This window comes from Molossus molossus, unplaced genomic scaffold (assembly GCF_014108415.1).
Source record: "Molossus molossus isolate mMolMol1 unplaced genomic scaffold, mMolMol1.p scaffold_m16_p_9, whole genome shotgun sequence".
NCBI lineage: Eukaryota > Metazoa > Chordata > Mammalia > Chiroptera > Molossidae > Molossus > Molossus molossus.
The window spans coordinates 62910088-62933028 of record NW_023425403.1 but is presented as its reverse complement, the minus strand read 5'-3'; the positions used below and the strand labels follow the sequence as shown (position 1 = coordinate 62933028).

General features: G+C 43.1%; 1 protein-coding gene across 1 annotated transcript in view; it reads left to right on the top strand.

The window, feature by feature from the left end:
* The first annotated feature begins 1791 nt into the window (after positions 1-1791).
* The window catches only part of LOC118622397 (chondroitin sulfate N-acetylgalactosaminyltransferase 1-like), a 39375-nt gene continuing 18225 nt past the window's right edge, over positions 1792-22941 (top strand). The window contains 3 exon segments of the mRNA XM_036249799.1: positions 1792-1901; positions 20567-20805; positions 21655-21749. Coding sequence (XP_036105692.1) covers positions 1792-1901; positions 20567-20805; positions 21655-21749 — 444 coding nt within the window.

The following is a 22941-nucleotide window of genomic DNA, read 5'->3' as shown; positions in this document are numbered from 1 at the left end:
GAGTCCTGAAGGTGGGGTGTGGTAAAGAAGGCAAGTAGCTCATTGTGATGCAGCACGGCTGTGATACAGCGTGGCTGTGAGAAGCTCAGTGTTGTTGCAGGGGAACCATGAAGCTGCACTGCTGTGAAAACAGCTCAGTATTGCTTCTTGCTCGTTCTGAAGCATCATGGCTGTGAGGAGGCCCAGGGGTGAGGCTGCCCTGGGAGAATTCCCTTTCGGGCTACGCAACTCAGGTCTGCTCTACTCTAGTCCATGTGGTCTGGTCTGGTCCTGTCATTTCTTCTTTTGACAGTCTAGATGTTTTTATCGCTCAGTTCATTTTGGGGGAAGTTTGCAGGTCACTCCCTGAATTGTGGTTTGTATGAGAAGGCCCTGTGTAGAAATGGATATGAGTCCCAGTGCTTTAAAATTAGAGTCCAGTTATCCACCAGGAGCCCTTCCTAGTAGGTGTCTCTTTTCTTAGCACCCACATATCTGTTGTCTACCATGTGAGTCGCACAGCGAGGCCTGGGGTGAGGGATGAGGAGAGAGCTGGAGGTGGACTTTCTATGCTGGCTCCAACCAGCTATTGAGGAGAAGAGGGGTATCTGGAAAAGAATGTAGAAGATGTGGGGGCAAAATTTCCATTCTGGCTTGAGTTCTGTACTCGAGGGGTAGAGCGGGTGTTTGGCTAAGGGGCAAGGAGAGAAGTGGGGGTGATTCTGCAGTCCAGCTTCGTGCAGAGTGGGGGAGGCAGAGGGGCTGTTAGGATAAGGGGCCCGGAGAGATCTGGAGGTGAATTATTTACCTCCTCCCCACACAGCTTTTGAAGGGGTTGTGGGTAAACAAGCAGGAGAGACCTCCTTGCCTCAGCCAGGGTGTGAAGAGCACAGAGGTTTTGGGGGTAATTGGGGAGGAAACACCTTGAGCAGAGTTCTGCACCCCTAGTGTTGCCAGCTTGTGTGGTTGAAGCAGTTGCCTGGCAAAAGGAAAAAAGTCCAGAGCTGAATGTTCTATCCCTGCTTGGGCAGGATGTGATGGGCAAGAGGGTACGTAGATCTGAGGAAAAGGCACGAGGGCGTGAGGGGCCAGTGGATACACTGAGGGGAATGGTAAATCCTGACTCCAGCCCAGCCCCTAATGGGCCTCTGGAGAACAGGTGAGGGGTGACCCGGAGCCATTTTTTTCTTTCTGGCTCCACCAAGTAGGTGATGGGCAGAGGGTGTCTTGAGGTACAGGGCGAGGAGTGGCCTGGGCATGATTTCCCCTGGGGTAAGGAACAAGTTCCAGCAGGTGTTGGAGAATCAGAGGGATGCCCGGGGTCCGGGGTGCACTGCAGCCAGCCGGAGTTCAGTGGCACTTTCTCCAGGTCATGTTCAAGTCAACACTCCCCAGGACCAGTTTCCTGGGGAGAGTCCTTGGGGTTTGGTGGGACCACTTTTTGTGATCACCTCCCCAGTCAGGCTTCAGGACCGCACTACTTCCCAATAGACAACGTAATGGAACAGAGTAGATGGTGCAGCAATAGACCCAAATCCATAGGTGAATTTTGTATGATAAAGATGTCTTCTCAGATCATTAGAGAAAATGCGCATTATGTAATAGATGTCGTTGGGACGCGAGGCAAGCAGCAGGTCACAGATCAAAGTCCAGGGGGCGCTCTTTCCTGAGTGGAGAGGCGGGGCCAGGTGGGCGCAGAGGGGCGGACTCGGTACTGAAGGCTAGAGCTGGGAACTGCCATGAGAGGCAGGTGACCTTGCGGGGAGCGGAGGTGTGGACATGAGGACAGGAAGGTGGCCCCCTTGAGTCTAGATGCGTGTTTTGGTTATGAGGAAGGTGGCTGACAGACATGAGGTGAGTAGTGGCCTGGCGGTGGGATGGCCTGATCCTGAGGTGCGAGGGGAGCAGTGGGAGGACCTGAGGTGAGAGTCGGATCCTGTGTGAGGTTAGAAGTGGGTGTGAGGTGTGAGGTGTGAGGTGTGAGGTGTGAGGTGTGAGGTGTGAGGGGAGCAGTGGGAGGACCTGAGGTGAGAGTCGGATCCTGTGTGAGGTTAGAGGTGGGTGTGAGGTGTGAGGTGTGAGGGGAGCAGTGGGAGGACCTGAGGTGAGAGTCCTGACACACAGGAAGGTTGTGGGTTTGATCCCGGGTCCAGGTTCTTTTGGGGAAGCAACCCATGGGTGTGTCCCAGTCATATAGATGTTTCTGTCTCTCCCTTCTCTGTCACTAAAATCAGTGAAGATTAAAGGGGAAAAATATATAGATGGGCTAAGCTTGGAAAGAACAGGAAGAAAAGTAATGTGAGCTGCTAGAAAAAATTTTTTTTCCTTACTCATAATTATATTAACGATTAGATAAAATAGTAACAAAATTCTTAGCATTGAAATGAGGCCAGGGTCCAGATGCTTGGTATTCTAGGAATCAGATTATTTAAATGAAACTGTGTCCTCTGTAGGTAACCTGAGAAACTCACGATATGTCAAATGTTACAATTTCAAAAACAGAAACTTTAAATGGTGAATTTTGGCAACTGAAAGACCAAGATGATTGATTTTTAGCTACATTATAGAACAGTTTTTAAAGAGTGATTTATGAGCCATGGAAAGAAAAGGAATCATTTTCGGATGCCTACAGTGGTCCATCACGTGATTCAGTGTTCTAGGGTGTTAGATACTCTTTGCAGGGAGCCCCCAAGTGTCCTCTCTGATCCACCTGGCGCTTGTGCCTTCAGCCTGTGATGTTGGCATCCAGTGAATGCCCAGGACAGCTTAGCCTTGTCAGGAAGCCTGCCAGAGATAGTTCTCAATGTTTCAGGAAGAAGCATTTTCTTAGCTGTTCAATTCACCTCAGCAGACACCCAGGACTTGTTGCCATGAGCCTCAGAGGAGTCAGCACAAACCAAAACGAAAACATGAGGCAGAAAGAGTGTCAGTCTACAGATGACCAGCAGAGGGAGGGCTTGATGTGTAAAAAAAATTATATATGTATGTATGTATGTGTGTGTGTGTGTGTGTGTGTGCGCGTGCGCACGTGTGTGTATGTATATATAATTTTTTATAGTTTATTGTGTTCGGTAATATGGTGAGGGTTTAGGTGAGGATTAGGGTTACTGAACATAGGTTTATTTATGTTTTGCTTTACATTATAGAGGAGTTACAGATATTTGGGTGTATTAGTGAATACGTCTATTTGTGGAAAGAAATTTTTTAGTAAATTGCCCAATCTTAAGAATAATGGTGTCACGAATAATTCACAATTCACAGATCAAAAATCTGCCCCCTTGCTGATGGTTTTCAAAGTATTGATTTTAAGCTGTTTATCAAAGACCAAGACTCAGAGAGAACCTTGGGCCGCTGTCCCCGTCCTGCCAATCCCCTGAATGAAGTGCTCTTCTGTGTCAAGTCTACATTTTAGGAAATAGCACCTATGTACTAAGCATCTGCTCATAACATTTTGCAAAAAATTGTTGAAGGCCTCAAGGCATCTTGTATTCTGCCTAGTTCAGAATGTCTTGTATACCCATATTTTTTTTCTATCTGTAAATCTGTCCTGCGTATGGGGTCTGTAAGTTTCATGTATGGGAGGTTCCTATACACATGCATGTGTAAAATTTGTTTATTTTCTGTTGCTAATCTGTGTCATTAATATTTGATTAGTGAACAAGTAAAGAACTTTCAGTTCAGAGAGAAGTTTCTCCTCTACATAAGCTAGTAATCAGATATTTAATAAAGTGTACATCTTGGAAGTACATCTATTTCACCCTTAGAAATTTAACAATGTATCTATAGAAACAGTTTTTAGATTGAGAGATTTTATTAGTGAAATTTGGGAAAGTCTCCTAATTTAGCTTCTGGGTGTAAAACGTATTTTACAGATCAAGTACTATGAGCAAGATTTTTTTTCGTGAATCAAGAGGTGTGGTGGACATTCATTAGGTGAGCATTTCCTGTGAGACCACTTTTTATGAGTACACGCTCCAGGCTTATACCAGAATTCCAGGTCCACTTCTTCCCTTGTGAGCTCACCTGAGCACTGAGAGGTCCAACCTCTGTCTCTTTGCAGGCTAAACCCAGACCTAGCTTAGGCCCTTCAGCAATGACTGTCCTAAGCCATAAAATAGGAAATTTTTACAAGTGACACAATGAAGACGCTCAGAGCTTAGTTTCGTGTTGTAAAGAATATACCTTGTAAATGTTAGAAGATGGTCAGATACATTTCAGAGAACCAAAGCCTATAGGTTCCCTTTATCCAAACTCCTGCAATGTCACATGAAGTAGGGCCATAAAATAGGCAGCCGATCGCATCCATGTTTCTCTCTCGTCAATGTTTCTATCTCTCTCCCTTGCCCTTTCTCTCCCTGAAGTCAATAAAAATATTGCAAAAAAGTGCGAAGTAGAAAAGCAGCCACTTTGAGGTAAACAATTAGAAACAGTTTTTGTTCTCATTAGACTGACAAGAAACCAGGCTAGGAGAGGAAAGAGAAGCTTCTGGTGTTGTCACTGCAGCAGTGCAGCTTATTATTTTAAAATTATGCCATGTGTTTCTCTAGTACTTTTTCCCTAAAATGTAAATGGGTTTGTTTTTTGCAGTTGACTTAATACAGAAAAAGAAAATGTATTCAAAATTCTACTCCAAGAGGTAAAATAACTGCTTTAATTTTAAGAATATACCTTTCCAGATATCTGTACATGCACATTTTCTTTCTTCTACTTATTTTAGATTTCATGTACTATTTTAGGCTATTACTATTAATACAAAGTCTTTTTAATTTTTCCCTTTTCTAATAGGTGCATTTAAGGGTGCACATGTTTTCATAAGTTTTAGAACATTGTATAATTTTATTGATATTTAGTGAGAGAAGGGAGAGGGAGCGAGAGATAGAAACATCCATTGGCTGTCTTATGCACACCCCTAAAAATGTTCAAGCCTGAAAACTGGGCATGTGAATTGACCATTGACCTCTTGATGCATGGGTCAATGCTTGACCAGTGATTCACACCTGCTGGGTGATATGTAGTACTGTTAATCAGCATTAAGTTCAAATTACTTTCTAGCTCTAATGGTGGTTTATTTTTGTTGTTATTTAAAAGTGTATTTTATAACTTTTAAATATAAGGAGTTTCACCCAGATTGGTTTGGATCAGTGGTTGGAGTATCGGAATGCAGACCAGGTGTACCAGGTTCAATTCCGGCCAAGGACAGGTACCTCGGTTACAGTTCGTACCCGACCCTGTTAGGGGTCGTACAGGTGGCAACCAGTTATGTGTCATCTCTCACATCAATGGTTCTCTCTCTCTCTCTCTCTCTCTCTCTCCTTCTCCTCCTCTTCCTCCTCCTCCTCCCTCTCTTCCTCCTGCTCTATCTGAGATAAATGGAAAAATATCCTGGGAAGAGGATTAAAAAATGATAATAATAAAAATTTTCCTAGTTACTTTTTTAATTTTTAAATTAATTTATTTTTGTTACAGATGTTTCTCTTTTCCCCCATTGACATCCTCCTCCTGACTCCACCCCCCCCGCCTAGTCTCCAGCATTGTTGTCTGTGTCCATGGTTACACATATGTGCATATAAGTTTTGTGGTTTATTTCTTCCCTCCTCCCCATCCCCTGTTCTGAGGTTTGTCAGTCTGAACCCAACTTCTATGTCTCTGGGTCTAGTTTGTTCATCAGCTTGTTTTATTACATTCTACAAATAAGTGAGATCATATGATATTTATTTTTCTCTGTTTGGCTTGTTTTGCTTAGGATGATACTCTCCAGGTCCCTCCATGTTATCAGGATAATACTCTCTGGGTTTCTCCATGTCATCACAACGGGTTAGAGATTTTTCTTTCTTACAGCGACATAGTATTTCATCTAGTTACTTTTTAAACATTTTGTGGGATTTTAAAATCCTCACCTGAGGACATTTTTTCATTCATCTTGAAAAGAGTGGGGGGTGGGGGGGGAGAGAGAGAGAGAGAGAGAGAGAGAGAGAAACATCAATGTGAGAGAGAAACATCAATGTGAGAGAGACAAATTGATTGGCTCCCTCCTGCATGACCCTGACCAGGGCCAAGGACAAAACTACAACCCAGGTGTGTGCCTTGACTGGAATAGAACCCGCAACTCTTCAGTCTGCCACATGTGACGCTCTAACCACTGAGCAAAACCAGCCAGAGCACATCTAGTTACTTTTTACTCATTGTTTGTAGGTTAATTGCAATGACAAGAACCATACTTGATATAATTTTAATCCTTTGTATTTGGTTGAAACTTGCTTTTTATTTACTCATTTTTAAACAGCTTTAATGTTGAATGTATTATAGATCTCCTTCTTTTTTCCCCCTTGACCCATTCCTCCCCACTCCCACCTCCCTCCTGCTTTTCCCACATTATTGTCTGTGGCTACTGGTTATGCACATATGCATATCAGTTATTGGTTTCTCTCTTCCGGCCCCACCTCGCCCCTTTCCCTTAAGGTTCATCAGTCTAACAACCACTTTGTATTTTTACTACCTTCATCTTTTTCACCCAACCCCTCTCCCATCTGGCAAGCAACAGAAAGTTCTCTGTATCTATGAGTCTGTTTTTGTTCTGTTTGGGTTCATCTTGATTGGGACTCTATGCTTCCAGGACTTGTATGTCTGCTTACTTCACTAAGTTAGGAAAGTTTTCTGTCATTTTTTCAAAGATGTTTTCACTTTCTTGCCCTCTCTATTCTCCTCCTGGCAGTCATATGATGCGAATGTTGGTATGCTTGAAGTTGTCCCTCAGGATACTAATACTATCCTCAGTTTTTGGATATTTTTTATTTTTACTGTTCTAATTGGATGATTTTTGTTTCCTTCTATTCCAAATAGATGGTTTATTTATTGGCTTCACCTGCTATACTATTGATTCCATGAAAATAATTCTTCCAGTTAGTACGTCCTTGATTTCTGACTGGTCCTCTATTATGCTCTTGCAGTTCTCATAATTTTTTTTTTTTTTTAATATTCTCACAAAGTTCCTTGAAATTCTCAGAGTTAATTGAGAATCCTACTAAGCAGTGTTTTGACTCTGCATCTGATTGATTGTTTATCTCCATTTTGTTAACTTCTTTTCCAGGAGTTTTCTTCTGAAGAGAGTGAAGAGTACTCAGAAAATGGACAATCAGGAGAGAGTGAAGAGAATACAGAAAATGGAGAGAACTGAAGAGACTGAAGAGAACTCAGAATAAAGAAAACATCAAGAAACAATGAAGAAAACACAGAAAGTAAAGAAAACCAGGGTAGAGTGAAGAGAATGCAAAAAATGGAGAAAATCAAGAGAGAAGGAGAGAACCCAGAAATCAGAGAGAATCAGGAAAGAGAAAAGAGAGTGCAGACAATGGAGAGAATCAAGAGATAAGGGAGAGAACACAGAAAATCTAGAGAATCAGGAGAAAAAGCAGAAAACTGAGAAAATCAGGACAGAGAAAGAAGAAGGGAGAAAACTGAATCAGGAGAAAATGCAAAAAATAGAGAGAATCAGAAGAAAGAGAAGAGAATGCAGAAAATGAAGAGAAGCAGGAGAGAGAGCAGAGAACAGAAAACAAAGAGAATCAGGAAAGAGAGGAGAGAACACAGAAAACAAAATGAGTCAGAAGAAAGAGAAGAGAATTCAGAAAACAGAGAGAATCAGAAGAGAGAGGAGAGAACACTGAAACAAAGAGAATAGGAAGAGAGGAAAGAGAGCACAGAAAACAATGAAAATCAGGAGAGAGAACAGAGAAAGCAGAGAACAGAGAAAATTAGGAGAGGGAGGATAAAATGCAGAAAATGCAAAGAATTAGAAGAGAGCAGAGAATGCAAAAAAATAGAGAAAATCGGGAAAAAGAGGAGAGAACGTTGAAAGTGGAGAGAATTAAAAGAGAGAGAAGAGAATGCAGAAAACAGAGAGAATCCAAAGAGAGAGCAGAGAACGCAGAAAACAGAGAATCAGAAGATAGAGGAGTAAACTCAGAAAATGGAGATAATCAAGAAAGAGAGTACAGAATAGAGAAAACTGAGAGAATCAGAAGAGAGAGGAGAGAACACAGAAAATGGAGAAAATTAGGAGAGAGAGGAGAGAACACAGAACAGAGAGAATCGGAAGAGATAGAAGAGGAAACGGAAAATGTGGAGCACCAGAAGAAAGAGAAGAGAATGCACAAAGTGGACAGAATCAGGAGAGAGAGAAGAGAACGCAGAAAACAGAAAGAATCAGGAGAAAGAGGAGGGAATGGAGAACGAAGAGAAACAGGGGAGAGAAGAGAGAATACAAAAAAACAGAGACAATCAGGGGAGAGAGGAGAAAATGCAGAAAACACAGAGAATCAGAAGAGAGAGGAGGGAATACAGAAAATGGAGAGAATTATGAAATAGAGCAGAGAATGCAGAAAACAAATAAAATCAGGAGACAGAGGAGATAATGCAGAAAGCAGAGAGAATCAAAAGAGAGAGTAGAGTGACACGTCCCGCAGGTCGAGCAACGAGGACTCTAGAGGGGGAGTGAGGATGAGGAGGGACAAGAGACACGAGAAATGGAGACAAGACAGGATTCTGATCAAGTCTCGTTTATTCAGGGGTAATTCATACAATATATAGGGCAAGAAGCACCTGTTGCCAAGCACCAGGCTTGCCCGAAGCAATTCTAGGAAATACTACAAAAGGAACAAAAGGTCAGTAAAGACTGGCTGATGAGTAAATGGTTACTTAAAGAAATGCAAAATGCAGAGATAAAGAAATGCAGAATGCAGAGATATCTTGCCTTTGGGCAGGCGATGGCAGAGCAGATTATAACAAAACTGACGCCATGCAAAAAGTCTCCCACAGTAAAGAATGCAGAAAATGGAGAGAATCAGGAGAGAGAGTAGATAACGCAGAAAATGCAAAGAATCAGGAGAGAGTACAGAAAACACCCAAAATCAGAAGATAGTGCAGAGAACACAGGAATAGGAGAAAATCAGGAGATAGAGGAAAGAACACAGAAAACGTAGAAAATCAGGAGGTAGAGGAGATAACACAGACAATGGAGATAATCAGAAAAGAGAGAAGAGAGAATGCAGGAAAGAGAGAATCAGGAGAGAGAGAAGAAATGCAGAAAACGAAGAGAATCAGGAGAGAGAGTAAAGAATGCAGAAAATGGACATAATTAACAGAGAGTATAGAGAATGAAGATAACAGAGAAAATCAAGAGAGAGCGAAGAGAACACTAAAAATGGAGAGAATTGGGAGAGAGTTAAGAGAACTCAGGAAACAGAGAAAATCAGGAGAGAGAAAAGAGAACACAGACAACAAAGAAAATCAGGAGAGGCTGTAGAGAATGCAGAAAACAGAGAATCAGGAGATAGTGAAGGGAACTAGGAAAATGAAGAGAATCAGGAGACAGTGTAGAGAATGCAGAAAACAGATAATCAGGAGAGAGTGAAAAAACATATGAAATGGAGAGAAACATGGCAGAGTGCAGAGAATGCAGAAAAAGGATATTATCAGGGGAGAGTGCAGAGAACACGCACAAAAAAAGAGAATCAGGTGACAGTGAAAAGAATGTAGAAAACAGAATTGGGAGAAAGTATAGAATATGCTGAAAATGGAGTGAATCAGGAGAGAGTGAAGAGAACTCAAAAAATAGAGAAACTCCAGAGAAAGTAAATGGAAAGTCACAAATGGAGAGAATCAGGAGAGAGTGTAGAGAATGCAGAAAATGGAGATAAGCAGGAGAAAGTGAAGAGAACTCAGAAAATGAAGAGAATCAGGTGAGAGTAAAGAGAACGCAGGAAACGAAGACAATTGGGAGAGAGTGAAGAGATCACAGAAAACAGAGAATCGGAGCAGAGTGTTGACAATGCAGAAAATCAGAAGATATTGAAGAGAAGGCAGAACACAGAGTAGATCAGGAGAGAGTATAGAGAATGCAGAAAATGGAGAGAATTGAGAGAGTGAAGAGGATTCAGACAATGGAAAGAGACGAAAGTGAAGAGAATGCAGAACATGCAGAGAATCAGGAGAGAGTGACGAGAACACAAAAAATGAAGAAAATCAAGAGAGAGTGAAGAGAATGCAAAAAAATGGAGAGAATCGAGAGAAGGTAAAGAGAACGCTGAAAAGAAAGAGATTCAGGAGAGACTGTAGAGGGTGAAAAACCAGGGAGAATTAGGGGATAGTGAAAAGAACTCAGGAAACAGAGAGAATTAGAAAAGAGTGAAGAGAATGCAGAAAATGGCAATATCAGGAAAGAGTGAAGAAACATTTAAATTGGAGAGAAACAGAGGAGAGTGCAGAGAAAGCAGAGAAAGGACAGAATTAGGGGAGAGTGTAAAGAACAGAGAAAATGAAAAGAATCGGGTGAAAATAAAGAGAACTCAGAAAACAAAGAGAATCAGGAGAGAGTGTAGAGAACACAGAAAATAAAAAAATCAAGAGAGAAGAGGGGATTCCAAAATGGCAGTGAGGTGAATGGAAGCAATACAGACCATCTTCCAGGACCGAACTGGAATTACAACCAAAATAAAGACAAATCATTGTGAAAAAGTAACAGAAAAGCAGCTTGTGAGATCATATAACCAGGGACACTGAATTGATTTTGGGAGAATTTCAGTAGCACGAGATGGGGGCTGGGAGCCCACGGACAGCAGTGGTCTTAGCTATGAGCCCTCGGGGTTAAAATCCCAAGTGGCTCCACAGTGCAGTGGGCTGGGACAGAGCAATAAATTAGCCACAGCCACTCATCTTGGGCTTCGGCAGAAGGAGAGCAGACTGGACTGAAACTGTGTGGGAACACTCAAGATTTGGAGGGTGCTCAGAGCTTTTGCTGAGTTGCAGCCATGTATGACAGTGGTCATCTTACTCCTTCCCAGGGCTCTGGAAAGAGGGGGCAGCCCCTCCCTCAGTAATTCAACCCCAGTCAGATGGACCAAAGAAATGCAAATTGAGGTTCATTAACAACCAGCATCTGCCCTACCCTTGGGAAATCTTCTTATGCTGAACACCTGAGGAAGTTTTTCATTCAACTGAGAACCCAAGGCTCTTCAAGTAACCAAGACTAATAGCCTCCAGGCAAAAAGCTAGAGGATAAATGAACCGTTCCTGGGCTAGCAAATCTACCCAGGAAAGTAAGAATTGACAGTGGTGTTTAACGTGGGTCCTCCCATGCTCATCCAAACCCAGTAGAGGAAGAAACGCTGCAGAGCACCAACACCCACAGGGAAAATTTGGCAGGCTCCAAAACCCACTGAGATAGCCAAAATGGTGAAACAAAGAAACATCCCAAATGAAAGAACAAGAGACCTCTACCAAAGATGAGATAAATGAAATGCATATTCAGATTGGGTAGTGCTGCGATATAACATGGATTTTCTCATCCTTGTGCAGAGGTTGAATGAAGAAAAAGGAAGATTTCCTTTTGAATGAATATTATGGGTCCCCCAGCACCCGTTTTCCTGAATTCTCTTTCCTTAAAGGCAACACACTGAAGCATAGAGGTTGACATTTTAAGACTTTTTATAAAAAGTTCTTCCAAATTAAGATCATCTCAAATACTGGAAACAATGTTCTCTCGATGCCTTTCCTAGTGAGTTTGACTACTGGCCAGCCTCCCCTCCTTCCTTGTGGCCACAGAGTAGAGAAGAGCAGCTCAAGGGATTGGAGAACTTTTGGACAGAAGGCGCTAAACTAATTCATGTGTACACCAGATGACCACTCTCCCCTCCGAGTGCTACAGAGTACCACTCAGCTGTCTCCCTGGCAGGTGCTCACAGGTGGGTCACCTCCAGGCCTGTCATACCTTTAATGCTGTTACTTCAGTTTCTGTACTGCCTTGTATTCTTTTTTTTTTTTTTTTTTTGATATAAATACAATTATATATTTTAGATTTCAAAAGTTTTGTATTTCTTTTTTTTATTAATTAATTTTTGTTACAGATGTTTCTTCTTTTCCCCCCACTGATTCCCCCTCCATCCCTGCCCTGTCCCCAGCTTTGTTGTCCATGTCCATTGCTCATGCATACATGCATATAAGTTCTGTGGTTTATCTCTCCGCCACCACCCCCTCATCTGGGGATTGTCAGTCTGTACCCCACTTCCACGTCTCTGGGACCCCCCCATTCCTCAGACTGTTATGTTCATTATATTCCACAAATGAGATCATATGATACTTGTCTTTCTTTGTCTGGCTTGTTTCACTTAGGATGATACTTTCCAGGTCCCTCCATGTAGTCTCAAAGGATAAGAGATCTTTTTTTCTTACAACTGCATAGTACTCCATTGTGTATATGTACCACTGCTTTTTTATCCATTCGTCTACTGATGGACACTTGGGCTGTTTCCAGATCTTAGCTATTGTAAATAGTGCTGCTATGAACATAGGAGTACATATATTCTTTCTGATTGGTGTTTCAGGCTTCTTAGGGTATATCGCTAGAAGTGGGATCACTGGGTCAAATGGAAGTTCAATTTTTAATTTTTTGAAGTAACACCATATTGTTTTCCATAGTGGCTGCACCAGTCTGCATTTCCACCAGCAGTGTACTAGAGTCCCCTTTTCTCCACACCCTCGCCAACACTTGTTTGATGATTTGTTGATGGCGGCCATTTTGACAGGTATGAGGTGATACCTCATTGTTGTTTTAATTTGCATCTCTCTGATGATTAGTGATGATGAGCATTTCTTCATATGTATCTTAGCCATTTGTATGTCCTGTTTGGAGAGGAGTCTATTTAGTTCCTCTGCCCATTTTTTAATTGGGTTCTTTGTCTTCCTTTTGTGGAATTGTATGAGCACTCAATACATATTGGAAATTAACCCCTTATCTGATATATCATTGGCAATTATGCTCTCCCATACAGTGGGTAGCCTTTCTGTTTTGATGATTATATCTTTCGCTGTGCAGAAGCTTTTGAGTTTGATGTAGTCCCATGTGTTCATTTTCTCCTTTGTTTCTATTGCCTTAGGTGATGTATCAGTGAAAATTCTGCTGCATATGATGTCTGAAATTTTGTTGCCTACATTTTCTTCGAGAATTTTTATGGATTCATGAGTCACATTTAATTCTTTTATCTATTTTGAGTTTATTCTTGTGTAGGGTGTAAGTTGATGGTCTAGTTTCATTTTTCTGCATGTAGCTGTCCAATTTTCCCAGCACCATTTATTAAAGAGGCTGTCCTGACTCCACTGTATGCTCTTGCCACCTTTGTCAAATATTAATTGAGCATATTGCCTTGGGTCCATTTATGGGTTCTCTGTCCTGTTCCACTGGTCTATATGCCTGTTCTTGTGCCAGTACCAGGCTGTTTTGACTATAGTGGCTTTGTAGTATAACCTGAAATCTGGTAACTGTGTTCTTCTTTTTCAAGATTGCTGTGGCTATTCTAGGTCTTTTTTGGTTCCATATGAACTTTTGAAGTACTTGTTCTAATTCTGTGAAGTATGCCATTGGTATTTTGATGGGGATTGCATTGAATCTATAGATTGCTTTGGGTAGTTTAAACATTTTAATGATGTTAATTCTTCCAATCCATGAACAGGGTATGTGCTTCCACTTTTTTATATCTTCCTTTATTTCTTTTTTCAATAACCTGTAGTTTTCTATGAATAGGTCCTTTATTTCTTTGGTTATGTTTATTTCTAGGTATCTTAATTTTTTGCCACAATGGTATATGGGATTGTTTTCTTAGTTTCTCTTTCTGTGAGTTCATCTTGGTGTAGAAGAATGCCATCGATTTCTTGATGTTAATTTTGTATCCTGCTACTTTTGCAAATTTATTTATTAAGTCTTGTAGATTTTTATGGAGTCTTTGGGGTTTTCTACGTATAGTATCATGTCATCTGCAAATAATGACAGTTTCACTTCCTCCTTTCCAATTAGGATCCCTTTTATTTTTTCTTCCTGTCTGATTGCTGTGGCTAAAACTTCCAGTACTATGTTAAGTAAGAGTGGCAAAAGTGGGCATCCTTGCCTTTTCCTGTTCTTAAGGAAAATGCTTTTAGTTTATGCCCATTGAGTATGATATTTGCTGTAGGTCTTTCATATATGGCCTTTATTATGTCTAGATATGATCCCTCTATTTCCACATTGCTGAGCATTTTTATCAGAAATGGATGCTCGATTTTGTCAAAGGCTTTTTCAGCATCTATTGATATGATCATGTGGTTTTTATTCTTCATTCTATTTATGTGGTGTACCACTTTTATTGATTTGTGAATATTGTACCAGCCTTGCATCCCTGGGATAAATCCCACTTGGTCATGGTGGATAATTTTTTTGGTGTATTGCTGGATCCCATTTGCTAGTATTTTGTTCAGGATTTTGGCGTCTATGTTCATCTGGGATATTGGCCTGTAATTTTCTTTCTTTGTAGTGTCTTTTTCTGGTTTTGGAATTAGAATTATGCTGGCTTCATAAAAGGACTTTGGAAGTCTTCCTTCTTCTTGAATTTTTTGATATAATTTGAGGAGAATGGGCATAATTCTTCTTTGAATGTTCGGTAAAACTCCCCCATGAAGCCATCCGGGCCTGGGCTTTTGTTTCCTGGGAGAGTCTTGTTTACACCTTCAATTTCTTCTGTTGTTATTGGTCTGTTTAAGTTTTCTATCTCTTCCTTGTCCAGTTTTGGGAGACTATGTGTTTCTATAAATTTGTCCATTTCGCTTAGATTGTCAAATTTGTTGCCATATAATTGTTCATAGTAGTTGTTAACAATCTTTTGTATTTCTGAGGTGTCAGTTGTTACTTGTCCTCTTTCACTTCTGATTTTATTTATTTGCGTTCTCTCTCTTGTTTCTTGGTGAGTCTAGCTAAGGGTCCATCAATCTTGTTTATCTTTTCAAAGAACCAGCTCTTTGTTTCATTGATCCATTGAATTGTTTTTTTGGTCTTTATGTCATTTATTTCTGCTCTGATCTTTACTATTTCCTTCCTTCTATTTTCTCTGGGGTTTTCTTTTTGTTTGCTCTCTAGTTCTTTAAGTTGTGAGGTTAGACAGTCTATTAGAGATTTTTCTTGTTTCTTGAGGTAGGCCCTTAGTGCTATGAACTTTCCTCTCAGGACTGCTTTCGCTGCATCCCATAGATTTTGTATTTTGTGTCTTCATTTTCATTGGTTTCCAGGAAGTTTTTAATTTCTTCCTTGATCTCCTTGGTAACCCATTCATTGTTTAATAACATGCTATTTAGCTTCCTCGTGTTCAAATGTCTTTGTATGTTCTTCTTTGATTTCTAGTTTCATGCCGTTGTGATCTGAGAAGATGCTTGATATGATTTCAGTCTTCTTGAACTTGTAGAGTCTTAGTTTGTGCCCTAACATGTGGTCTATCTTTGAGAATGTCCCATGTGCACTTGAGAAGAATGTGAATTCTGTAGTTGTGGGGTGTAATTCTCTGTAGATATCTATTAAATCCATTTGGTCTAGTGCTTCATTTAGAGTCTCTGTTTCCTTGCTAATTTTTGTCTAGAGGATCTATCCAGTGATGTCAGCAGGGTGTTGAAGTCCTCTGCTATGATTGTATTACTGTTGATTTCTCCTTTGAAGTTCTCCAGAAGATTTTTAATATATGTTGGTGCTCCTATATTGGGTGCATATATGTTTACTAAGGTTATATCTTCCTGTTGGATAGATCCTTTCAATATTATGTAGTGGCCTTCTTTGTCTCTAGTTATGGCCTTCATTTTGAAATCTATTTTATCAGATATGAGTATTGCTACCCCAGCTTTTTTTACCTTTCCATTTGCTTAGAATATTTTTTCCCATCCCTTCACTTTCAACCCCTGCGAGTCTTTTGTTGTGAGGTGGGTCTCTTGGAAACAACATATAGATGAGTCATGCTTTCTTATCCAATCAGCTACTCTGTGTCTCTTTATGGGAGCATTCAATCCATTTACATTTAAGGTGATTATTGATATGTACTTATTTATTTCCATTTTTGTTTAGTGTGGTTCTATTTTTCTTCCCATTTCTACTGCTAATTACAGCAGTCCTTTTAACATTACTTGCAGTGCTGGTTTGGTGCCATTGTATTCCCTTAGCCTTTTCTTTTTTGTCTGGGAAGCTCTTTATTTGACCTTGTATTTTGAATGATAGCCTTGCTGGGTAGAGTAGTCTTTGATTCAGATCCTTGTTTTTCATGACCTTGATTACTTCATGCCATTCTCTTCTGGCCTGTAGTGTTTCTTGTGAGAAGTCAGCTGAGAGCCTTATGGGGTTTCCTTTGTAGGTAACCTGTTGCTTATCTCTTGCTGCTTTTAGGATTCTCTCTTTGTCTTTAATTTTTGGCAGTTTGATTACTATGTGTCTTGGTGTGGCCCTGTTTGAGTTCTTCTTACTTGGGGCTCTCTGTGCTTCTTGAACATGAATGCCTTCTTTCTTCACCAAATTAGGGAAGTTTTCTGTCACTATTTCTTTGAATATATTCTCTAACCCTTGCTCATTTTCTTCTTCTTCAGGGATTCCTATGATGCGAATATTATTACGTTTCTAGTTGTCCCACAGTTCTCTTAAGCTGTCTTCCTGTTTTTTAATCGTTTTTTTCCTTTTGGTTTTCTGATTGGTTGATTTTTTCTACCCTGTCTTCTAATTCACTGATCCAGTCCTCAGCTTCCTCTACTCTGCTTTTTAGACCTTCCAATGTGTTTTTCCTTTCTGATATGTAATGCTTCATTTTTTCTTGGTGGTTTTTAATTTCCAACTGGTTGATTTTCAACATATCTATGTCTTTACTCATGGTGCTCATGTCCTTACACATGCTGTTGAGCTTCCTCAAGATCATGGCTCTGAATTCTAGTTCTGTTAACTTGCTTAACTGCACCTCATTTATCTCATCTTCGAAGAGGTCTCTTGTTCTTTCATTTGGCTTTTGTTTCTGTTTTTCACCATTTTGGCTATCACAGTGGGCTTTGGAGTCTGCCAAATTTTCCCTGTGGGTGTTGATGTTCTGCTGTTTGTGGCTCCCTCTCCTGGGTTTGGTTTGAGGCATGGAGGACCCCCTTTAAACACCACTGTCAAGTCTTAACTTTTCTGGTTAGAGTTGCTAGCCCAGGATATGGTAGTTATCCTCTAATTTTTTTGCCTCGGGGCTATTTGTAGCCGTCACCTGAAGAACCTTCGTTTCTGAGTTGACTGAAAAACTCCCTCAGGTGCTCAGTGTAAGTGGATATCCCAAGGGTGGGGCAGATGCTGGTTGTTAATGGCCCTCAATTAGCATTTCAATGGCCACTGGGTGGGGTTGAATCTCCGAGGAAGGGGCCGCTGCCTCTCCCTAGGGCCCTGGGAAGGAGTAAGATGACCACAGTCCTGCGTGGCTGCACTCAGCAAAAGCTCTGAGCACCCTCCAAATCCCGAGTGTCCCCACATAGTTCCAGTCCAGTCTGCCTTCCCTCTGCCAGAGCCCAAGTTGATTGGCTGCTGCCAATTTAGCCTCTGGCCGGGCTCTGTGTCGGTGAGCCGCCTGAGACTTTAACCCGAGGGTACTGCTCCTAGCTAAGGGCAGCATAGGCTGCAGCACCAGCCAAGGGCATAGCACCCAGCCGAGGCTGATGCAGGACCCAGCCGAGGCGGCTGCTCGTCCCAGCCAAGGCCACAGGACCCAGCCGAGGGCGCAGGACCCAGCCGAGGGTGCAGCTTCCAGCAGAGGCCGCTGGCCCCAGCTGAGGTTGCAGGACCCTGCCGAGGTGGCTGCTCATCCCAGCCAAGGCCACAGGACCCAGCCGAGGGCGCAGGTTCCAGCCGAGTCCCCTGGTCCCAGCTGAGTCCGCTGGTCCCAGCCCAGGCCGCTGCGGACCGTGGGCTCCTGGCCCCCTCTTGCGTCCTCACAAGCCTACCAGGATTGAGTCAGTGTCCTTGGTTATGTGGTCCTCCAAGCTGCTTTTCGGTTGCCCCTTCCTGACGATTTGTCTTTATTTGGTTTGTCTTTATTTTCGTTGTAATTAATTACAGTTTGGTCCTGGGAGATGGTCTGTGTAGTTTCCATTCACTCGGCCGCCATTTTTTCTCCAAGCTTTTGTATATCTGCCTTGTATTCTTATGTAAGTATTCAACATGATTTTTATAAATGTTTGATGTCTCTCTACAAATGGACTGTAAGGTGTTCAAGGAAGTGGGCAGTTCCTTTAACACAGAGTATTAGGAAACTGTATTCTTCTTCCTGTGGCAAACATTGCATGCTATTGTTTAAATATAAAGCATTTTTATATCTGAGCTCCGAAATGAAAGGCCCTGGAAGACTTCTCCGAGAAGGACCCTACACTGTGAGTCGGGCACACCCTGAGTGCGGATGGCCATGCTGCTTTGTGTTGGGCACGTCAGTCCTCCCTGCTCTGCAGAGTAGCTGCAGCTCGCCCTGCAGAGTAGCTGCAGCTCGCCCTGCAGCCTGGGACCATCTCGAAGAGCATGAAGCTTGAGACAAACAGAGGAGACCTGCTCCTGGCCGAGAGAGAAACACGGGTCCTAGGATGGTGGGGGAGTCCTGTGAGACCTGGTGAGAGACCCCCTTCGAGGAACAGGCAAAAGTTCAGGCACTTCCCAAGGGTAATTTCTGAAAAACTGAGCACACGTCAGGTGGAGTGAGTTGAGCCTGATTTTCAGGACCCGTGGAACCCTCTGGGGAGACAGACCACTGCGCCTGAACAGATTGGGAGACAGGGAGGTAGCTGACCTTCCCGAGGGCCAGACCGAGGCCTGAGGCTGTGGAGCAGAACCTCAGCGCTGCTCACAGAAAGTCTGGACTCGCCCAGAGCCTGAGGAAAGAGGAGGTGAAGTCCTGGAAGAGGACGAGAGTGCCTGTGGATGTGAGCAGTGCTGAACAGGACGCAGAAGGTAGAAGAACAGGTTTTATTTATTTTTTAACAAAATATGTTGTTATTGATATTTTTAGAGAGAGAGGAAAGGGGAGAGAGATAGAAACATGGATGTGAGAGAGAGACATCAATGGGCTGCCTTCTGCACGCCCCCTACTGGATTGAGCCCGAAACCCTGGCATGTGCCCTGACTGGGAATTGAACTGGGACCTCTCAGTCCATGGGACGATGCTCCACCCACTGAGCCACCGGCCAGGCTGAAGAAGAAGCGGTTTTAGAGTGCAGTCGGGCCTTAGAGCTCTGTGACCTTCAGATTGTGCTGTGAGGAAACAGGCCAGTGAAATGAAGTGACTCACCCCTGATACATTAGAGGCAGAGCTAGGATTAGAATCATTCATCTGTTTACATGTTTATTCACAAACATCTGTTGAGCACTCTGGGGGCCAGGCGCAGTTCCAGGCCCCAGATCCAGCTTTCCGGATTCATCCACCAGTGCCCTGCCCATCACCAGGCCTCCTGCCTTGATCCAAATCTGAAAAGCACATTTGGCATCAGTCTCAGACAAGGCTGGGCCCACAGATCCCCAAGATAAAAACCCAAGCTCACTCCAGATCTGAAAGAAGACAAGTCAAGGAAGCGGTAGCAGAACTCGTTCCACCGATTAAATGACCCAATACAAGCACAGCTTAGCATTTGAGAAGTTTATGACTATATTTGTGTTGATCTTTAGATAGTTATTTGAAATACACACTTAAAAAAAATGGAAATGGGTTTTTGTACTTGTTTTGACTACATCAGGATTAGAGAGAGGTTTCGGAATGGGGCTAGGCCAGGAATGGGGGAGGGCTCAGAGTATGACAAGAAGGGTGTCAGCAGGAAAAGGAAGGTTTGCCAAATGCCAGGCACCTGCACAGGTAGAACCAGGAGCTGGAATAGGATTAGAAGTGGCTCTCTAGTTCTGTCTGGTAGGAGACAATCCCCATCCCTCTAGGTACTGAGTGAAGTCCTAGAACTTTGTGAAGACATGCCCCCTTTCAGAAGGTTCTGGTGGTCCTGGGAGAGAACAACCTAGTGAAGAAACGTCTTGGCCTCGCTGTCACAGCCTGGGAATCCTGGCCTGTGCTGATGACAGTGAGAGCTGATGCTTGCATAGTGCCTTCTACTCTTGGCAGTGTTTATCTAACTAACAACTTTGTGAGATAGTTAAGGAAGGTGTTATTTATTCCTACTTTGCAGATGAGGCAACTGGGGTTCCGGGCTTGCCTAGATCACAGAGTTAACTTACAGGAGAGCCAGATGGAAGGCAGGCCCACTCTCTGAACCCAAGTCTGTCATTTTCCTTGTTAGGATCTGCTGCTTTACCTGTGGGTAGGGAAGGAATCCAGGTTTAGATCTGTTTGGGGATGAGCATATGTCAAGACCATCAGGCCTGGCTGCTGGAGTTGAATACCGATGAGAAGATGCTAGGTGGGGCCATTCCACTGGGATTTCATTCCTTGGCCCAGGTTTCATTGGGGCGGCTTGGAAGGCATGGAGGTTGCCTTGGGTTTTGTTGACCTCGTCTTCACAGGTTCAGGTTTCCTCCATCACAAAAAAATATTCATTAATCATGACAGTAAAGTTTTCAATTTGGGAGAGTTACTGAGAAACAAGAAACAAACTGGTATTAAAACTTCACTAGGTGTGTGTTCTTGGTACTTTTAATCCCAATGCATTTCTGGTGACTCTGGATCATCCCATAACTGCTTGACTGTCACAATGCTCTCAGGGTTATAGAAGAAACATGGCCAGATGTGGATGGCCCTTGGTCATGATTTTCCAGGGCACTCTGCTGGCCCAGGAAGCACCGGTGCCCGAGTGGCTTGTCTGCCTGCCCTTTTAGAGCTGCCAACTTCAGGAACTTCACCTTCATCCAGCTGAGCGGAGAGTTTTCCCCGGGAAAGGGCCTCGATGTGGGAGCCCGCTTCTGGAAGGGAGGCAACGTCCTTCTGTTTTTCTGTGACGTTGACATCCACTCCACCTCCGAATTCCTCAATACCTATAGGCTGAACACACAGCCAGGTAAGGTCTCTCACACTCATGCATCCCTCTCTCCACCGTTCACTCATGTCCTGCTTCTGAATCAGCCTTATTCCCCCCCAGTGACAAAGGAAAGGAAAACCATCTGGTTTGGTTTCTACTTTGGTGTCACAGTGTGGGCCCATCAGCCGCTATGATCCTGGACTCTGTTCCAAGTTCATGTTTATAACCCCTTTTCCATTTTCTCAGGAGAAAGTGTGGTGGGACGACATGACCTGGAGGAACTTCCTGAAACCAAAGAGAAAGGAGTAGCTGTGGGCAGTTACCCAGGGAGGAAGTGCTCTGAGCAGAAATAACCCACAATATGAAAATCACCTTCATAGAGTTTGACTTGTAGGCGAGACCGGTATTCAGCTGACGACTACTGAATGAGCATATAGGTTGTTAAAACATTGAAACTCTTCATGTAAATTGGTAAAGCGTAACTACCCCGGGCTCCCTATGTCTACTCCTGCTACCTGAAATCACCCTGGTCTCTGGCAACCCTTCAGATTGCCCCACAAGCCAGCAGTTAAAGGGTTAATGCCTGGCAGGGCAGAGGGCATCAGGACTGTCTTTCACACCCACTCTCATTGGTTGATTTTCAGTGCCAGAGCCACTGACTGTCAACGTTTTGGATTACACTCTTGAGCTGTAGAGGCCAGACATAGCTGAGAGTCTGGGCATCTGGTCCACCCAGCACAGAACTTCTAAGATCTGTTTTAGACATAAGTGAAGGGAAAGGAAAAATGCCTGAGAATGTCGGGGGTGTTTCTGAGGGTTGAGCATACGTGAACAAACCTCACAGTTTTATCTGTTGTTTTCAGCCAATGTTTGCTTTCTGCTCTGCAGGGAAGAAAGTGTTTTACCCAGTCCTTTCCAGTCAGTACAATCCTGGAATAACATACGGGCATCACGATGCGGTCCCTCCCTTGGAACAGCAGCTGGTGAGTAATTACCCTGCAGGTGCCTTTGTGGGACTCTGCTCCATGTCTTTCATTACCAGGGGCACCTGGCCATGAGTACAGGTGAGTGGAAATATGTGCATTGATTCCTGTATTAATTTTTAAGTTTGTCAGATGTTCTGGCCTTTGCTCCCAGTGCCTTGTTGATTGAAAGTGCTTGCAATATTTAAAAGTAGAAAATAAATAGAAACAGTACCTTACAGAAAGGCAATTTCACACCTTCCTAGTGTTCTTCTATGTTCTTTGGAAACTAGTATTACTGCCTTATGGCTGCAGCACATTTTCTTTTTATTATTACCAAATTCTGCAAGGCAAGAAAGGTAAGATTTGTGTTCCCATTTGACAGATGGAAACCGGAATCAGAAAGGGGTGGCTCTCCCCAGTACACAGTGAGTGAGTGAATCAGTGGGGAGCAGGGACCCGATCCAGTGCCTGCCACATCTCACAGTGGCTTGGGGTGGACATGAGCATCAGCAATGTCACATGCAAGGTGGCTTCTCTGCTAAGATCTCAGCTGCATAGGCGGTGGAGAGCGGAACCACACAGCCACCGAGGATCTCTGTAAGCTGAGTTGTCTCCGCTGGTGGTGGCAGGAGTCGGTCCATTTAGCAGAGAAGCAGGGCAGGCAACAGGAAGGTGAGATAAGCCAGAAGAGGGTCTCTGTGCCACACAAAGGCAGACATGCCCCTCTGAGGTTCCGTTTCTTGTTCTTGTCACTCTCCAAGCTGGGCTGTGATCTTCTGCAGAGAGATCAGCAGGGCTTGTCTAAAGCTGTGTTCTAGCTCAAGCTGAATCTCAGGGAGCATCTGACCTGGGGGCTTCTGTGTTTCGCTGCCTTGGGTGGTTCCATCTCCTGAGTGAGGCAAAGCCAAGTGTCCTCCCATGAGCACCTCGTAGGCTGGGGAAAGGGGTCTGCTGTGTGAAAGTGAAAAGGTCATAGACCAAGTTTCTTATGCTTCTGTGCAAAGGGAGAGCAAACTGATTTTCACTGAAAATGTGTGTTTTAGGAAATTTTTTTTTTGTAGGATGGATTCTGTGTTTAAGCTTCCACAAGTAGCAAAACCTGTTTTCTCCAGTCATTTCCTGTGCCCCACTCCAATTAACCTCTGGCCGATGATGCAATGATCTGTTACAGAAAGTTTCAGCTTGGGTTCTTTCAGATTGGACAAGGATC